At 30.4% G+C, this 20115-nt stretch overlaps 1 protein-coding gene and 1 pseudogene across 1 annotated transcript; one reads left to right on the plus strand and one right to left on the minus strand.

The window, feature by feature from the left end:
- Nucleotides 1–1123: 1123 nt before the first annotated feature.
- LOC114725087 (beta-galactosidase 15-like) lies at nt 1124–5281 on the minus strand (annotated as a pseudogene).
- Nucleotides 5282–10256: 4975 nt separating this feature from the next.
- Nucleotides 10257–13398, plus strand: LOC114725088 (probable aldo-keto reductase 2). Its single transcript, XM_028911549.1, has 5 exons — nt 10257–10559; nt 10649–10849; nt 11228–11400; nt 11532–11634; nt 12727–13398. The coding sequence occupies exons 1-5, from the start codon at nt 10347–10349 to the stop codon at nt 13063–13065; spliced, it is 1029 nt and encodes a 342-aa protein (XP_028767382.1). The 5' UTR covers nt 10257–10346; the 3' UTR covers nt 13066–13398.
- Nucleotides 13399–20115: the final 6717 nt, after the last annotated feature.

Genomic DNA, 20115 nt, shown 5'->3' on the forward strand with positions numbered 1-20115 from the left:
ATACGCATTTGTAGTTCATATTATTTACTTTATATAAAAATACAAAGTCTGTTTATCACTTCTTTTTCACCCTAAAAATTCCGTTTAATCACCCTCATCAGTCTTTTCTTTTTTTGTATATGTAATTAGCTTCAATAATTACTGCATATTTTTAGTACTTCAGTCTTAAAACCATTTATAAAAAATGATAATATTAAGATCTTGAATGTTAATAAAACATTCAAGAATAATAATATATTAAGTTTATAAAAAATTTATCATTTAAGACCAACAATTTTAGAGTTAAATAACTAAAAATTAAATCAATAAATCAAATTGAAATCCTGCGTAAAGGGAAACAACCATTTGTATATATACTTTTACCTTTTTAAACAAAATCATATATAATTTTATTAAATAAAAATTACAATAACCTCTATTATTATTGTTGGTGTTAATTGCTATAGTTATTAATTTTTATTTTTTGAGTGAATCAATGAGTAATTATTTGATCACTATATGACTCAAAAATGTTATTTAATAAATTCATGATAGTAATGTGATCTTTATGATTTTATCAGTAAATCAATATATGTATATATGTCTTATAAATTTCCTGTAACAGCTTGACTCATGATCTTTCATATTTATGTTTTTCTCACTGTTTTCTTTTTGACAATCTGGTATAATAATTGTCAAACAACTCAACATCAGATGATTTTTGATGACATTTTATGCAATTTAAGGTATTATATATTCTTGAAGAGAGAATAGCGGTTAGTGGGGAATCATAGTTTGAGAATATTGTTAAATTTCATGAATGGGATAAATTCAAAGCCTTCTTATGAAAAATATTATGATAATAATAAATTATAATCCCGAAAATATTAATGATCAAAATAATAACGTTGGAGAGAAAAGGAACACATGAAATTTATATACTAACCATGGCCATTGTTATTTAAAGTAGTCTCAAAAGATTAGGATGCACAACCGCTATTGAAAACTTAAATGCCAAACTTTAAACACAAACGAAAGGTTCAGTCCAAAAAAAAAAAACACAGACGAAAGGGAAACTTAAATAACAAACTAACCTAATAATTAGGACTATAAAAAAACCTAATTTTTATATGAAATTAAAATTTTAACAAACTGCCTCCACCGCAAGTCTCTTGGTAATATTTCCACAATTGGTTGACCCAAATGTCTTCTCTGAGATTTCGATGGAACAAGTCTGCATACCCACACAAGCCTGTGTAATGTCAAGTAGATAAATTAGTTATTTCATTAATTAATATAATGTCTGCATAAATGAATACATAAAATATAAAATATTTAATGCAAGAAAAGAATGTGTGTTTAAGTTAGGAGATTAATTACTTTCTCTATAATTGAAGAAACATCGTTGTTGCTTTCACATGTGCCTTTGTTAAAGGAACCACATGTGCCTTGAGGATCTCCAAAACTGGCAAATTTAATGGCAGAAATTGGACGACTTTGGCAAGATAGTTCCAATGTGTGGTTCTCATAGGCATTTCCACAAGCAGTTCCAACACTAATTGTTCGGAAGTTCACATATGATGGATTTCCTCCCATTTCCTCTAACAAAACCAATGTGTTGTCACCGTCTTTAAGGAATGATCGAGGAACATGATACCTGAAAAAACAAATTTTAATATATCATTTAGATCAAATTTGAATGGTTAGGAATCTCGGTCCTTTATTCTGAGAAAAATCAAACTGACCATTTTTGTGTAGGCTTTCCACAATTGTAAATACATTTTGTGGCAGAATATTCACCACGATAATCACAAGGATCATTACTGCAACCATCTTCTTCAGCTAAGTAGGCAGGCCAATATCGGCCAATGTTATGACCATTGACCCAAGCAAACCCTTTTCCAAGTCCTTCTAAATCCACCACCACTGGGTCTTTTCCAAGAGGAGCTTTGAATGTAGTCTAACACATTTAATTTCAACGATGATTAAATCAGTTTCTACATTTGAATAAGTGGACTAACAAAAGCAGTCATAATTTTGAAATTGCTAAGTACCTTGTACCAAGTGAAACTTCTGTTTGTGGGTAATTGGTCTGATGCCCATTTGGTGTTAGAACTAGATTCTTCCCCAAAAAACTTTTTATCCCAACCATCCAATCCAATTTTGTAGTGCCACTTGTGAGAAGATAAGTCCTTAATTATTGTCTCGTCACTTTTTTTACCAACCACCTCAATTGGCCCAACCAAACCAGTGTGCCATGTATCAAAGAATGACCCATAATTCTGTTCAAACAAAAGAAAGATACCATTATAGTTAAATCAAAGTAACATAATTTGTTCAATATATACATTAATTAATAAGGTGATATACCTGCAGTCCAGTAGTGACACTGAGCAAACTGATCACATTCTTTCCTTTATTCAACTTGATCTTAAATTCAACCTCATCATCATGAAGAACGCCATATTTAGCCCAATGAGTTCCTACAGATCCATCAAATGAAAATAATGTTAACTAAACTAATCATAGTCAATCTATGAGCAAATGGAGTTATACTAAGCAATGTTCCTTTTACCAGCATGATGTCCATTGACGTATGCATAAATTACTTGGCCACTTGCGTTGATTCTAAGAGACATATCATCACTCCAAATAGGATCATGTTCGTCAAGATGAAGACTATCAGAGAATAAAGAAAGTTAACGATTGTTAGGCCTTCAAAATTAGAAGAGTAAATGCTTAGAACAATTAAAAAATGCGAAAGACGAGTGAAGCTAAGTAAGAATGACTTTATTACTTTGTGATGTACCAAAGGTAGTCGCTAACATCATTAGTGACTTCCTTTTGGTCAATGAGCTTGGTTGCAGAAGAATGAGATTTGCCTCTAAGAGCATTATGAATATTCTCAGGCCTCCACACCCACTTCAATGATTCAGGCTGCTTCTCAGCTTCATTTGGCCAATGTTCATTCACAGAGGTTTGAACATTAATCTAATTAACAATAAAAGAACAACATATATATGTTAGATTCTTTGTAAAACAGTACCTAGTGTTGTACAGGAAATTAAAAACAAAACAGAATTCAAACGTTGTACAGAAAATCTTACCTTTGCGGTGTTATACTCTTCAGTTTGACCATCAGGAAAAATGCTAACGGACCAAGCAGGAACAGTATATTGCTTTCCATTAAATGTGATTTTTGCATCAGAAGTAGTATTGCTATTGCTCAAGAACACACTTGATGATCCATTTGTGGCATACACGGTGGCCTACAACATTTTTATCATCATGCATTATTAACCACTTCGAATTCCATGAACATGGTACTAAGCTCCAGTGATGACAATGGATAATTCTTCATTCATTTATAGTTAATTACCTTGACAGAATTACCAAGATCATTTTCGCTGATATTGCCATAGACAAGGTTTTTCTCAATTGATTTCAAAACTTCATGAAGTTTCTTGAGATGGCCCCATTTTGGTTGAGCAATGTTTCCTGCAAATAAGTGTATATTATTATATATTTCACATTCATCTAATAAAGCTATGTTGATCAAATATATGTATGTATATATAGAATGAATCAAATTGATGTAATTTTCATTATATACCAAATTCATCAAGAGGAGCATCATAGTCATATGAGGTTGTAATGTATGGACCACCAGCAGTTCTACCAAAGTTGGTTCCACCATGATACTGTAAACATAAAAAAGTATTTTATTAATTGTAATCATCAATTTTATTTGATGTTTTTAAATATATATTAATATAATTTACCATATAATAGTTTTGTAAGGTTCCTCCAGTTTGGTAGAATCTAGCTACACCATAGGCAACATCTTCAGCTGTTCTGTGTGGATCTTGTCCACCCCAACTTTTGAACCTTTAATAATAACAATGAAAACAAGAATTGAAAAAAAAAATTGAATGAATCAATAATTTCTTAGCAAAAATTAAAGTCAAAATAAAGTGATCTGGGACCTACCATCCGACCCAATTCTCAGTCCAAATCTTAGGACTATTGGGATTATTAGGTGTGAACTGGTCACAATAATAACCATTACATGTATTGATCTGATAAAAAGAATCAATTAATTAAAAATGTGTAATCAAAATAGGATTTTTATTTTGAAATTTTGAAAAAGTATTTAAATTTAATTTAGCAATTAATTTTACCATAGGCTAAGGAGCATTGCTTTGTTGGCACATTATCCATGGAACTCCAATATTATAAGATTCTGCCATTGAAGCACACCAATCTATGTATACCTTTCCAGCGTCTCCATATGGATCCATAACATTCCCATACTCATTCTCGATCTATTAATGAGAGAAAAAAATCAATTGAATGAATTAAATGCGTCCGTTAATTGCATATTTTTTTCTTAAGGAAAAAAAGTAATTCATGAACTATAATATATAGGCATACCTGGGCAATAATTATGGGACCACCTTGAGAAGCAAGAAGTTTCTCTTCAGTAATCTTATTTATGATCAATGTAGTGAAATTTTGCATCTCATTCTGTAAAACCAAACAAAACAACATAAACAACATATACTATATAAAAAAATAAAAGAAGATTAATTAAAATAATTAACTTACCATGAACACATTATTTGCTGTCCTCATCTCAATACCAGGCAAATTATGCAACCACACGGGAAAACCCCTAAAAATTAAGGGACATTCCATTAAAAAAAAACGATTAAGAATTATAGTAATATATATTAAAAAAAAGGAATTGAAATTAATTAATCAAGAATTAAAAAAATAAATGATGAAACATACCCGTAGTTCCATTCAGCACAAACATAAGGACCAATACGAAGAATAGAATAGAGTCCAGCCTCATTAATGGTCTTTAGAAATCTGATGAGATCATTATTCCCAGAAAAATCATACTGACGACGAACTGGTTCATGAGCATTCCAAAACACATAAGTCTCTATCGTATTAAGTCCTCCTTCTTTTGCTTTTTGAATCAAATCAGGCCACATCTACAACATCATTATATATAAACAAACTCATTATGTGCAATGATAGTACTAATTAAATACCAAATATTTGCATTAAATCAGAAATAAAAAAGGCTAGAAGAATGAGCAGAATTATGAGCAGAAGAAAGGTAGATGATTACTTGTGGTGTGCTTCTGGGATAATGAATTGAACCAGAAATAAGAATTCGACGTTGGCCATCGATGATAATGGCTCTTCCATCGTGAGAGACATTTACAGAAACAGCAACAAGAAAGAGACTCAGAAGAGAAAGACAAAACAAGATTTTCTGAGAAGCCATATTGACTTGAGAGTGACGAGAGAAAGAAGAGAAGGGTTGGAATATGTATGGAATTCAAAGCAGGTCAAGACCAATATATATATAGAAAAAGAAACCTAAGATTATCGTGGAATTGTAGTTTGTATATCTAATCCAGTTTAGAATTTTTTTTGTGTGTGGATAAAAATAGATAGATTATAACTTATCATTATCCTTAACTTCGTGATATTTATTGCGGTGGATTAGTATGTTAACAGATTTTTTGTCAAATTGGGTTAACAAAACCATTAAATACTCTTGAACAATAAACAAATCTTTTACTCTTTGATTCTACATGAAAATATGTTTTTTAAAAATAATTTTCAGTAGGTGTCTTTAAATTTGTTATTATTTTTTAAATATAAACACAATTTTTTTGGCATCAATGTATTTATTTTAAAAATATTATGGCATATATGAAAAGTATTAAATATTTATATGGCGTGATTGAATAGCATTATTTAATCAAATTAATTTTTCAAAAATAAAATAATCTATATAATCATTGATATATCATGTTATATATGATTTATCTGTTTAAGGATAACATATGTTTGCCACGATCAGGATCAAAAGATAATTTTGTTCAAAACTATTCATTATTTTTGTATTAATCATTATATTCAATTATTGATTATTGATAAGAAACTAAATAAAAAGTGTATATTTTTCAATAAGTCAATCTACTAGGATGAATAGGAAAAGGGGTAATTATATTATAAAATTACATTTTTTTTGTGAAAAGAGAAAATTCTTTTTTTTTTTAAGTAAGACATTCCATCATAAGAATATAATTTTACTTTCCTCACATGGATATAACGTAGACAACATTCTAAATTATTAACATCTGGTTGAAGGCAAAACCAAAAATAATAAAAACTGGTATTATTCAATCATTATATTGCCAAGTGATTACGGCTTAGCTAGTATTAGAAGTACAAAGAAGATTTTTTTTCCCCATGAATTCCTCTCTTTCCATGATTCTTTGTAACCCGTCAATATTAATAATCATAATATTTCAAATCACAAAGAATACTCTATCACGCTAACTTTCTTTGATATAATATGTAAACAATGCGGTTAGAAGTTTTTTAAATCATATCAAAATATAATGGGAGACTCCAATTAAACATAATTGAAATACTAAAATTCAAATATAGGCCTATATTTTTAATAAATTCCTAATCAATGTAAAAGGCCTAATTAAAATTTTTTTTTGGTGAATTAATTAAAAAATTTTAAATGTTGTTAAAAGATCAAAATACATCTTCTATAGTTAAAAAGAAAAATTAAAGATATGCACAGGACTCATTTTGATTTTGATTATTTTTCTCTTCTCCATGTATTGCTACTGTTTAATAAATTTATAATTTTTTCCAAATTATTCCTACTAATTACGGATATTAAATGTATAATTTTAATGCAAATGATTAAAAGTGTATTTAAATAAATTAACAAATATTTTTTAACAAATAATTCATTTAGTATTTTTTGATGCTGTGTTGCTTTTTTTTTTAATAAAAAAATTTATGTGAATGGGTTTCGGAGCTCATTAAGATCAGGACATGCCTCTAGTTTTATAGAGTATTTACAAAAATACTTATAAATCGACTACTAACAAATTCTCATATTGATAGAAGAATTGAACTCATAACTTTATAAATTATGAGTTGATTTTTTACTAAGCGCACCAACTCTTCTTGGCAATGTTGGGTTGATGTTGATTAGGCCCCTGCTTCTTCGTTCTTGTTGAACCTGTTGTTGGACCTTCGGTAAGGATAATGGGACGATTGTTGGGCTTCAGCTTTGCCTTTACTCTAGAGTCTGTGCGTTTGCTACCTTCCTTATTTTCTTTAAAACAAAAACAGTTATTTCATTTGGCCAGCCCAATTATGTTTTGATCCATATAGTATTAATAACATCTTAGTCATTTAGAGTTGATTGGGAGTTAAGCACGAGACGGGAGGCAGAGAAAGGACATGAGCTCATATTCTAATTGCAGTAAAAATGTTAATAATAACCAAAGGGTTTGAGTCTAACAAAAAAAAAGTTAGTTCTTGATAACATGAGAATCAATGTTTAAATTCTCACGTTTAATACATGACAGTACCAAAGAAACAAATTAATTTTTATTTTTTATTATGAAATACCCCAAACAAATGTAACAATTAATAGATTAGTTTATGTTGATGTTAAATATAAGACATTAATTAATCTATTTTGTCTTCCAAATTTATCATTTTTTTAGAATCTTTTTATTAATTGCACATATTATGAAGAGGTTTTTTTAATTAATGGAATGGTATCTGATACAAATAATTAAAATAGTATTTTAATAAAACCAATGCAAATATTTTTACAAATAACTAGTAATTAACTAATTAATATTTTTAATTTCTGTAAATTAGTAAGACAGAAAATAATAATAATAATTTTAAAAAACTTTATAAAAATACCTTTGAATAAAATTAACTTTCTTGTTCTTAAGATAATCTCATGGAATTGGCGGAAAAAGCAAGGAAATTAAAAACTAATATTTTATTAATGGAGTGAGCATTAGAAGAAAGAAATAAGTACCAATTACACACAGGTCCCAAGCAAAACAATTTATTAATTTAAAGTCTCTTAAAATCTAAAACTGAGTAGAAGATTTCATGAGACCTGAAAGTAATATATTTTAAATAAAAAATTACGTCATTGTCCCTATCCTTAACTAATAAGTTCATTAGCATAGATTAACAAGTCAATGGTAAGCTATTACAAGTCAGCGAGTGTTAATTGACAATTAAATTTATGAAATAATATAAAATTATAATAAAAGAGTATTATATCATAATCTTTAAACTAAAATCATGTGTCACCAAAGCATATTGATTTGAATATTTTTAGTTGTCTTAGATTATATCAAAAATAAAATCAAATTATACAGTAAAGCATAACTCGGGTTGTGTTTCTCGAGGAGACTTTTATTAATTCCTAAGTTAATTAAGTAACAAAAGCATTAAAAAAGAGAGGTTTGAAAAGGGATTTTTTTAATAAAACTGATTATGAAAATAAAAAATAATTCTAAACTATTTTTTGGTATTTTTTTAATAAAAAGAGAATGAAAAATGCAAATTTGAATTTCAAGAAATCAATGATGAGAGTGCTCTTTGGAAATGAATCAATGACTATCTTAACTTGTTTAATAATATGGAAATAACTTAAATGATTAGAACTGGTTTAGAGAAGTTATTCTTTTTAAATTAATACTCAACTAGAATATTGATTACTTGTTACATTCACTTCAAACATAATCTCTATTCAACTTGTATAAAAATTATACTAACAATGAATTAACAAAGGCATAAATATAGATATATGCGGAAACCAAGTACTTAAACTTATAAATACCAATCAAAATCTCAACAATTCCAATCCAAACAAAAAATTACAACTAGTAATTCTTAGTTCTAAATCAAATATAACAAATTTTAAATCAGAAATCATCAATAAAATAGTTTAAGGATTAGAATTAAAGTCCCATTTGTAGCTTCCACACTCAAGCTATTGAAATTAATCCTAAAAAGCACAGCGAAGCCTCTCATAACTCTGAACCCAGTCACAACACGTCCCAAAAATTTAGCAGCCGTGAGAGACGAAGATGTTGGTGGATGTGGAAGATGGGGTCGCGGATGGTGTGGGGGCTCTGAGACGGAGGTGGCGGCTTATGGCCGACGGAGGATAAAAAAAAAAAAAAAAGAATAAGAGTCGAAAAGCGCGATGATTATTGCTGCCGCCTCCTGCACGATTCAATCCATATATAATAAAATATAGCCTAATGCTTTTAAAATCAAAACGGCGTGCCTCTCTCTCTCTGTTTTGTTTTTGCCCTTTTCCTTTCTTCCAGCTTTTCTATTTTCCTTTCCAAAACTTGCAAGATAAATTGAGATCATATAATGTCATAAAATCCCAAAATCAATCATTTAAGAGCAAATCTAAAAATATGATAAAATTTTTCTTTTTAACTCCATTTTAATGTGATCAATCTTTGATTCAAAATACTCACAATAAATACAAATTATCCTACTTTAATTGATAAAAATCCCTAAAAAAATATGAAATAATATATTAAAATAGGATTTATCACATCTACATTAATATTAGATGAAATAATGGACTTATATCATAATTTTGTTGCGGACAACTATTTACAAACTCATGGGTATATATTAACAAGTCAATAGGAAGTTATTCACAAGTCAAGAAGTGTTAGTTGACAACTAAATTTATAGATAATATAACCTCTACAGAAGATGAAATTAGAAAAAATTCTTATATTCTTTTATTATAATTTGATGTTACGGGGAGGTCATATTATTCCATAACTTTAGTTGTTAACTAACACTCATTGACTTGTCAATAACTTCCCATTGACTTGTTAAACCATATCCATAATCTTGTTAATAAACTGTCTGTAATAAAATTATGATATAAACCTATTATTTCATTTCATGGTAGTTTTTATATTTTGGTTATACATGATTTCAACTTAAATATTCTTATATAATACTCTTATAATAATTCGATCCCATGTTGATGTTATATTATCCCATTAATTTCTTAACTTGTTAATCTAAGCCCATGAACTTGTCAATTAGGACATAGATAATGACTAATTTCTTATTTAAAATATATTACTGTGAGGTCTATGGGACTTTTTATTCATTTTGATATCTTAAGAGACTTTAGATTAACAAATTGTGTTGTTTGGGATTGTTGTGTAATTTTTCCGAGAAACAAAAGGCGGCAAGGAAATTGGATACTACCTGTGTCCTAATTATACTACTCCTCTGATTAGACCCATTTAATTTTATATTTAGAGGAGGAGAGAGTAGTTAAGCTTTATGAGGGAACAAGCGGCAGGCGGCTCGAGGTTCCGTTATCCTGTTTTGGACTGAAGGGAGCTCGCTGGAAGTTTAAAGCTGACCAAATACACACTTGTCCTCTGTCCTGCTTTCTCCTTCACCTTCGCTCAGTGTAATAGCTCCTATCTTGATTCTCAGAAATGGCGAATGTGGGTACGATCAAGCTCGGGTCACAGGGCTTGGAGGTGTCAGCTCAGGGACTCGGGTGCATGGGCATGTCCGCTTTCTATGGGGCTCCAAAACCCGAACCCGACATGATCGCCCTCATACACCACGCCGTCCAAAGCGGTGTCACATTTCTAGACACTTCCGACGTCTACGGTCCGCACACCAACGAAATCCTTCTCGGGAAGGTACGTTCGATTCCAATTCCTCTTTCCTTTTGTTGATTCTCCATGTTGTTCGCTTACTAATTTGGCATGGATTCAATTTCTTGGGATAGGCCTTGAAGGGAGGTGTGAGAGAGAAGGTTGAATTGGCCACCAAATTCGGAATACGCTACGCGGACGGAAAGGGAGAGATCCATGGCGATCCTGCATATGTGAGAGCGGCTTGTGAGGCAAGCTTGAAGAGACTGGACGTCGATTGTATTGATCTCTACTACCAGCATCGTATCGATACTCGTGTGCCTATTGAAGTCACGGTTTGTCTGCCTTCTTTTTCTATCATACACTGATCAATCCATGCGGTTTACGTAGTCTTATATTGTATTTCTTTAGTTTTTCACTTACACATGAGGTCCATCGCCCTAGGGAGTGAAGAATGGGTAATAGGATATGGAAAGGAACAGTGACTGAACCCAGCCACAATAAGCACATGTACTCTTAAAATTTAAAAGGTTGGATTTAAAATAGGTGCAACTTTTATAGATGGAACGGACAATTGGCGAGGTGTTGACATGCATCCACCTCAGCATGTACATGATATTTCTGTTCGATAAACTCTTGGATTTGTTAACTTGTTTGAACATCTGTTTATGATTTGATAAATACAAACTTATTTCCATCTTATTGATGACAAGGTCGGTGAACTTAAAAAACTTGTTGAGGAAGGAAAAATAAAGTACATTGGATTGTCTGAGGCCTCAGCCTCAACAATTAGAAGAGCACATGCTGTTCATCCTATAACAGCTGTGCAATTGGAGTGGTCCTTGTGGGCAAGAGATGTGGAGGAAGAAATTGTTCCAGCCTGCAGGTGAGATTTAAACTTCAGAATTTTTTTTTTTAAATTTATAATATCTACTATTTCTCCATGCTGGAGCTCTTGACTGAACTGCAACAGGTGTTTATCTTTATGACTTCTGAAATGGTTTGCTATATTCTCAGGGAACTTGGTATTGGAATTGTTGCCTACAGTCCTCTTGGACGAGGATTCTTTTCATCAGGAGCAAAGCTAGTTGAAAACCTGACACAGGATGACTTTCGGAAGGTTTGTGTTGATTCATGCTATTCCAAATATAAATGATGAGCTATAGTTTCTTTTGTCATCCTCTTGGTAAATTATTTCAAGGCCTTAGAATGTAGGAGTAAATCACTGACTGCTGATTCTGACCTTATCCTTTGTAGCTCGAAAAGAATGAACTACAGTTAAAAATTACAATTAATTTCTAAAGGCAAAATCATTAAAACCAGGAAGCTGTGCTAATATATTCAGAAGAAAAAGAACAAAGAAAGATAATAAGCCCAGCATGGTGATGGCCTGTTCAAAGTATAGATTAGCAAGTTTTTAGCTTTTTAAGCTTAACTACTGACTATACATTCAAACAGAGATTCAGTCTGGAATTATTAAGAATTCTTTCCGCTTCTGATTTCTTGGCTAGCTGTCTCAATGTGTAGCATGGATTGGGTACAGAGAGAATATATTTTACATCTATCTGTAATCTGTTTGTAAACCAACATAGCCACTCCGGACACTTAGTAGTTGTAAAAGCAGTAACAAATTGTTTGAGGGCTTGTCTCTCTTAAGATAGAATGACCAATCCTGTGAATGGAAATAACAGTAGCATGGTAATGATTTCTCCTCTGTTTCATTCCTCAGGATCAACGGGATGTTTAACATGTGCTGCAAATAACACATGTATTATTTTAATTTTAAATGTTAGGGATGTATAAAGGTTATTAGCATATCTTTCACCTAGAGACAAGATGTTTATGAACTCACTTTAAGTAGTTTATATCTGCAATTAGGTGCAGTGCACTCATGTGCACTTATTATACTTATTATGATATGACATGAAGTTATGGCGACAAAAGATAAAAGCGGAAAATAAGAGTGAATAATGTAAAATGTTATGATACTACCTCTACAAACAAGGTCTTATAATTAGGATCGGAGGTAGCATTTTATATTTGTGATCCCATAGCATACTATGGGGATGCATTAAGATTTATCATTTGTTCCTTCTGATACTTTGTTTCAATTTAAACGAGAGAAAAAATTATTCCCAATGGTAATGTTCATTGGTTGTCGTTTGACATCTAGATATAATCTCACTGGTATCTGTTTTTTACCGAAATTCAGTATCTGCCTAGATTCCAGCCTGAAAACCTGGAGCACAATAAAACTATATTTGAGAGGGTTAATGAAATGGCTACAAAAAAGGGATGCACTCCATCCCAGCTAGCCTTGGCCTGGGTTCACCACCAGGGAAATGACGTCTGCCCCATACCAGGAACCACAAAGATCGAGAACTTGAATCAAAATATTGGGGCTTTGTCAATTAAGCTAACAGCAGAAGAAATGGCACAGCTGGAGTCTTTTGCTGCTGCTGATGCTGTCAAGGGTGATAGATATGGGAGTGATATAACTACATGGAAGGACTCTGAAACTCCCCCACTTTCTTCTTGGAAAGCTGCATAAGGAAGCACATGCCCTGCACACTAGTTACCTGATGCTGCAACCTTGAGCAAACTGTTCTGTATATGGGGGCATGCCTTGCCATAGATATCGATCCTTTTAGGTTGTACGGTTATGTGTGTTTTTGAAGTTGTTTGAATTTTATGGCAAGTGACTCCATGTGTATGGAGGTCTAAATAAGCTGAGCCACCAGACATTGCAAAACTTGTCACTTGACTCCTATTGTCAATGTCGGGGGTTCATATTGACAACTGAGAATTACTATTCTCACGTTGATGTACATTGAGTGTGTTTGGATTAGTAGTGGCAAATATAATTTTTACTTCATCTTACTTTTACAAACATGAGTTGGAGTAAGCATAAGCTAGTATAAGGTAATTTATATTTGAATTGGTGTTTAGAAAAAATTAGTTTGATGAATTGAAACTTATTTGGATAAGTAATTGAAAAATAATGTAATGACAAAAAAAAGCATGATTCTTGTTATATATATATAATGTATATAATCTAATAAATTTAAGAACAATATTAAAATTAAAAGTAAAAAAATAAGAGTTAACGTATTATGAGAAAAATTATAAATAGTGAAAAATACTTAATTAAATATATTTAACGTAATTTTTGTACATATAACTATTGAATATTATTTTATTTTTTGCAGATTTTTAGAGCTCAAATGAAAATTAGTAGTACATATGAATTGGGTTTATAGTGTGCTCTCTAGTTTTATTAGTTATTTTTTTTCTTAGGATACTTTTGCATTTATAGTGTGCTCTCTGGTTTTATTAGTTATTTTTTTTCTTAGGATACTTTTGCAAATAATTAAGTTCTTGAGTTTTTTTAAGTGATTTTATCTTCTTCCCCCCAAGTAATACAAGGTAGCCTTTTATCTTTTAATCACTGTTGTCCTTCTCTCTCCACATTGGTAACGTAGCCTCATTTGCAACATACGATGAAACAAAAAATCCATTTACGAAAAGGTTCGTTTTACATTTTCCTAGGCGCGTTTGTCATTGCAAATGGAGATCCAAACAAAGCCATTGTGTTCAGAGGCTGAGAATTAGCTGCAGGCATGGCTGTACATATATACTCTTCTAGTTATAAATGTATAAGTCAGTCAAGAAGTTAATTTTAATATTAAATATGATACCTTCATTCATTTTTTCTTCAAACTAATTTATTTAATTTATAAACTTGTATACTACTTCCGGTCCTTAATATAAGACACTGTTTGACTTTTATTTTGGTCCTAAATATAAGACCCTAATATATTTTGTCTCTCATATTTACTCATTTTTTTAAGATAATCCTTCTAATAATTATAATTCTAGTCAATACACTTGATTAGCAAGAATATTTTAGGAAAAACAATATTTATTTAGGATAAATAACTAACTTAACTTACTTCCTTAATCTCCTCAAATTAATCAACTGGCTCTTATAATTAGGACCGGAGGTAGTATAATCTATTGTTATATAAGAGTATTTTAAGAAGATTTTGTCGCACTTATTAGAACTAAGTAATAATAATAGGCGTTGAATTTGATTGCCATGCCTATTATGGGAGCCGTCCTGGTTGTTTAAGTGCTGCAAATTCTGGTAGGAAAGTTGTCATCTAATGCTCCATGGATAATGTAACATACCTATCTCTAGCAGCTTTAGTGAAGAATTAATGTAAAGATATAGTTCAAGACATAAAAGGTGGTTGGATGGAATTCAACCTATTGTTAAAATATTATGATTAAATAATAAACTCACATGAAAAAAAAAAAGACACATTATTGTATGGACTCCTCAAAAATTGTAGATTCATCAATGTGGTATTTGCTATAGATGAATGTTCAATACTTGGATTCGTGAATAAAGGACTTGAGATTAAATGATTCATGAAAGTAATAGTAAGGTTCTCTGAATCTCGGAATTTCATGAACATTCACCAAATACGATGATATAAATATATAGATGTATATATAACAGCCATTTAAAATTGGTTAAATCATTATCTAATCTTGAATATTGATTAATACATTAAATGAATAATATTGATATGGCCATTAATTACATATTATAATGGTAATCGTTAAATATCTTAAACGAACAAGCGTGCAGCAATTTATGGTTAAGAACTGTTAAATAATAATGCATCATTTTTTTTCGCCAATAGATAATGATGCATCATTTGAAGTATGTTCATCAAGTGCTACTCTGTAGTATATATATGTCCTTTTTTCGGGTCCAAAGTAGTATATATATGTCTTTAAACTTGTAGCACAGATCAACCGTAAGTTCAGACTATTCTTGCTTTCTCCAATTCATAAATAAACCATATTAGAATATCATGCAGATATAAAAAGAGAGATGGAGAATGAATTTGCAATGAAGGGAGGAGATGGTCTCCACATTTATGCTCAAAACTCAACCTTTTAGCCATGCGATCTAATTATGCTTTCGCCTATAGATAAATAACTAATATGCAGAGCTTAAAAAATTAGTTAAATTTGTTGTTTGGAAAAAATGTCTTTCAGTTTCTTTAAAGTATTCATTTTAATTATTTTTATTGGGAAATACTCTTTTTTCCATAAAAAATTCCTTAATTAATGTGTGCAACAATGAATATGGAGGGTTTCAAAAAAATTATAATTTCGGTAACAATGCAACCATTAATATCGAGAGTTAAAAAAAAAATTTCTAATTTCAATAACAAAATAAACTGAGGTCTTACATTTAGAATCAAAATAATATCCTCTCTTTTTTTTTGGCCAACCAAAGTAAACCTCTCTATTATTCTTATATCTAGAATTAGAGGAGTATCTAACTTCATAAAAGAAATGAAAATAAGCTGTAACCCCTCACTCCCACAAAGAATCATTAATAAAAATGTCATTTAAGTTGGTTTTTTCTTCTTTGCCATAATTTTTTTTTTCAGTAGAGCAAAATTATTCCTAACACTAATTTTTGGGCTTCTATAGGGTCTCTCAAATAAGTACTTAATTGACTTTAATTCATCGCTAGAACAAAGCACAAAAATTTCTCCCATATGTAAATATTTCTATGATAAGCCTTCAAACTTTTAAAGCGAGTTAAAAAGTTAATTAAGAGATGAAAAGAGAAATAGAGATAGACACAAAATATAGAACTTAGTTTTTGTTCTTCTGAATTTATTGTGTATTTTTTTTTTTTGAGAACTACCATTCAAATGTGAATCTTATTTATTTAATAAAATACACTCTTTGAATCTCAGAGCTAGTCACAGAGTTTATTTTAATCCTAAATGTTAGAGTTCAACTCACCAGGCCTTCTAAATTTATAATTTTTTAAAATTATTTTTATTGATTATACATGTATTCACTTTGTCTTTTAATTTTATAATTTTTTTCCCCTAAACTATCGTTATTGATGCCATTGATTGCACATGTAACGGGACCTTCCAACAATAAGGTAGCTCCCAATGTAATAATTCGAAGACATATTTTAGGAAAACTAACAAATCTTTTACAAATAATTCATTTAATTAATTTTTCTAAAGGATTAAAGTGTAAATTTGCCTCATAAGTTTTCACTCAAAGTAAGGTTGCCCCAGAAGTTTTTTTTTTTGGTTCAAAGTTGTCTTGAAAGTATTAAAATGGAGTAATGTTGAGCCTTACCATTAAAAATATTAATAGTTAATATTAATATTTTAATGGCTAATGTTAGTTTTTTAATAGAGCGAGGCAATATTACTACATTTTGAAACTTCTAAGGCGATACTGAATTAAACAAATTTTCGAGGCAATATTATTCTTGAGCAAAAACTTTCAGGACAAATTTGAATTCTTTAGAACTCGTTTGGAGCTGCTTAATAGAAGAATTTATAAACACCTTTATGTAAATAGAGATAAAATTTTCTTCATATACTTACCTCATATTTTGAGTTTAATTACTTGATAGGGTGAGACTTATTTCAGTGATTAGGTCCATTTGGAATATTAGACAACTATTCTCTCACAATATGTTAATTTTTTGCGTACCTAAATATGATGCATAATTTTTTAGCCCTTATTTTGTTTTTATAATATATAGATCAGAATTCTATGATGTTTTAGAAAAAATTCTAAAAATACCTCTATTTGATTCTTTGTCCCCCAACCCTAAATAAATAATCTTTCCAAAACTTACCCATAATAAGGGCATATTTGGAAAGAACAAAATGTTATTCAGACACAAACAAACTCCTTGGTCGGCATAACTTTGGCAATCATATACTATATTTAGGAACGGCACAGGGCTATTATTTGTTTTATACACCATCTGGTCTATGACACAGAACTTTCGCTGCAACTCATATTGTGGGTTCAAAATGTAGGAAATTTGTAGTTTTAATAAGAAATATCTTTTATTTTTACCCCAGTGTTAGTTAATGTGCCTTGAGTAATTATGCATGAAAATTGTTGGTGTTACTTATAGATAAGGGGAAAACAAAAAAAAAAAATGTTATGGAATGGATCCAAAATGAAACCACAAAAGTAAAATAGAGAAAGATGAAGACAAAAGAATGAGAGAACTTTTGTATTTTTTCACTTGCACTACAACACAAATGACATGCCTTATTTATAGGCATAGTCTTATACATAGGTTACAATTATCCTTAAATGACAAATAATGGATAATCAATTCTATGAATGTGAATGGAGGTGAGTTACAAGAGTGAATGGATAGTCGAGAAGTAATGGATGGTGGAGGTAGTGGAAGTTACTTGGAGAAGATGAAAAGGAAGGGATAAATAGACATCCACATAATATTCATAACACTCTCCTTTGGATGTCCATTATACAAATATGTGCCTCGTTAAAAACTTTAACTAGGAAAAACCCTGTGGGATAAAAACCTAGAAGAAGAAAGAGTATACATTTATCAAGATACTATCCAGTGCTGCCTCGTTAAAAACCTTACTAGGAAAAACCCAGTGGGATAAAAACCATAGTCAAGGAAAAAAGAGTACAGCATGTGTTAACTCCCCCTCTTAGTAACATCAGTCGATATCTCTGAATCTACGACATCCGATACCATGAACAAACTTTTCAAATATCATACAAGGAAGTGACTTGGTGAACAAATCTGTCAGATTTTCATTGGAACGGGTTTGCTAGATATATATTTCACCATCTTTTGAATATTATGAAATACTTCATCTGGAATTACCAACATGTGGATCAAAAAGGAATTTACAACATTTATTTTAGTGTCTTCGTGTTGGTGAAGAACTATATCTTACTAGTAAGTTAACAACAAATGATATGTCAAGTCACAAGTCACTGATAAGATATGATATGGTACTTCTAGATCAAATAGTTTTTCATCACATTCTCAAAATCTAAAAGGTTCTTTATTCACCTCCACAAATCTCACAACCATCAAAGTATATAATGGATATGATTTATCCATATAAAAACACTTTAAGACCTTTCTTGTATCAATTATTTGATACACAAAAATCTTCATTTCTCAAGTATTCAATTTGCAATCTGAGACAAAACTTTGTTCTTCCCAAGTCCTTCATTCTAAATTCTTTCTTTAAGCAATTCATAGCTTTTGTAAGCTCTTCAGGAGTTCCAATAATATATATGTCATCAACATAAACAACAATTATAGTAAACTCATTTTCAGATCTTTTCATAAAAATACATGGGCAAATTGGATCATTTTTATATCATTTCTTCAACTGATATTTACTGAGTCGGTTATACCACATATACCCTGATTGCTTCTGGCAACTTATTTAACTTAATCATTATTTTCAAGAACTTGAATTGTATACTTCTGGCAAGTGAAATTTTTCAGGGAATTTCATATATTTTGATTTAAAACTATAAAATGAATCATACATACTGAAATTATTTTAATCTTCATAATATTTCATATACTGAAAGATTTTCTTATATATGCTCCTGGCATATTTTTTATCCTTCAAGGATTATCATGTAAATTTCACTATTAATGATCCTCATTCATGGGTCATAATAATATCTAATAGGTATATTTCATAACTACCAGACTATTCAAATATGTAAAATTATATTCACCACCAAGTAGTATGTCTCATCATAATTATTTGTGAAAATCTTTATTTTCACATAAACAACCATATATTCTATAGAAACTTTATATGTGTTGGGACTACAAGCCCATTTTCACATATCAAACTAATATTTTCATCACGTCTTTTCCCTTTTTCTTTTCTTCTTGGTCAAATTTATATCTACTTTGTATGATAGATCTATGTGTAAGATCCTCTTTTTATCACGTGATATTCTTATAAAAATCATTATCGACAACTTTACCTTTTCGGTTCCATTTTTTCCTTTTGTGACATAACTTGTTGAGATCTCTTTCTTCCTTTTCAGGTACCTGAACCTCTTTTGGGGTTTTACAATTAGTTATGTCTTGACACTCTTTTAGAGTACATGCCTCCTCAATATAACTTCTAAGTTGTATGCTCCTCTTTATTCAATATATTTATATTGGAACCAATTAACCTCTCATGCTTCAGGCATATCTCATTTTTATTTATACTAATTGGAGCATTTTCAGCTAGAATAAGAAATTTAAACATTTTCATTAAGGTCAGTAAAATATTTTGTAGCATTTCATGAATGCAATTACGATGAACTTCTGGTCCATACTGATATATATGAGGATATGTATTTGATAGTAATAACGCATTCCATGCATTCTCTTTTCCAACTACTCAATTTCTTCCCCTCATGTTAGGAAAACTCTGTCAAATAACAGTCAACTAATTATGTAATATAAGTCTCCTAAATCCATTTACTTCCTTTAGGAACATTGTTTTGTTCCATTTAGAGGCAAACAAGAAGAAGGAGATTCTTACCCAACATATGTCCCAACTTTCTTTTAATATCCATCTATGTGCATTGTGATAGATTGGTAGGAATAAATATTGCACATTTCAATTTTTTTAGATGAAAAATATTTGACTTCTGACCAAAAGCCAATTTTATTAGGAGAATTTTGTTACCTTGATGTCTATAAATGCTGCAATATATTAAATCAAAT

Source organism: Neltuma alba, unplaced genomic scaffold, assembly GCF_004799145.2.
Source record: "Neltuma alba isolate B1F8T4 unplaced genomic scaffold, ASM479914v2 tig00012225_pilon, whole genome shotgun sequence".
NCBI lineage: Eukaryota > Viridiplantae > Streptophyta > Magnoliopsida > Fabales > Fabaceae > Neltuma > Neltuma alba.

Coding starts and splice junctions, on each gene's coding strand:
- LOC114725088 (XM_028911549.1), top strand. CDS start 10,347: ATGGCGAATGTGGGTACGATCAAGCTCGGGTCACAGGGCTTGGAGGTG. Junction 10,850..11,227: donor GTGTGCCTATTGAAGTCACG/GTTTGTCTGCCT, acceptor ATTGATGACAAG/GTCGGTGAACTTAAAAAACT. Junction 11,401..11,531: donor GAAATTGTTCCAGCCTGCAG/GTGAGATTTAAA, acceptor CTATATTCTCAG/GGAACTTGGTATTGGAATTG.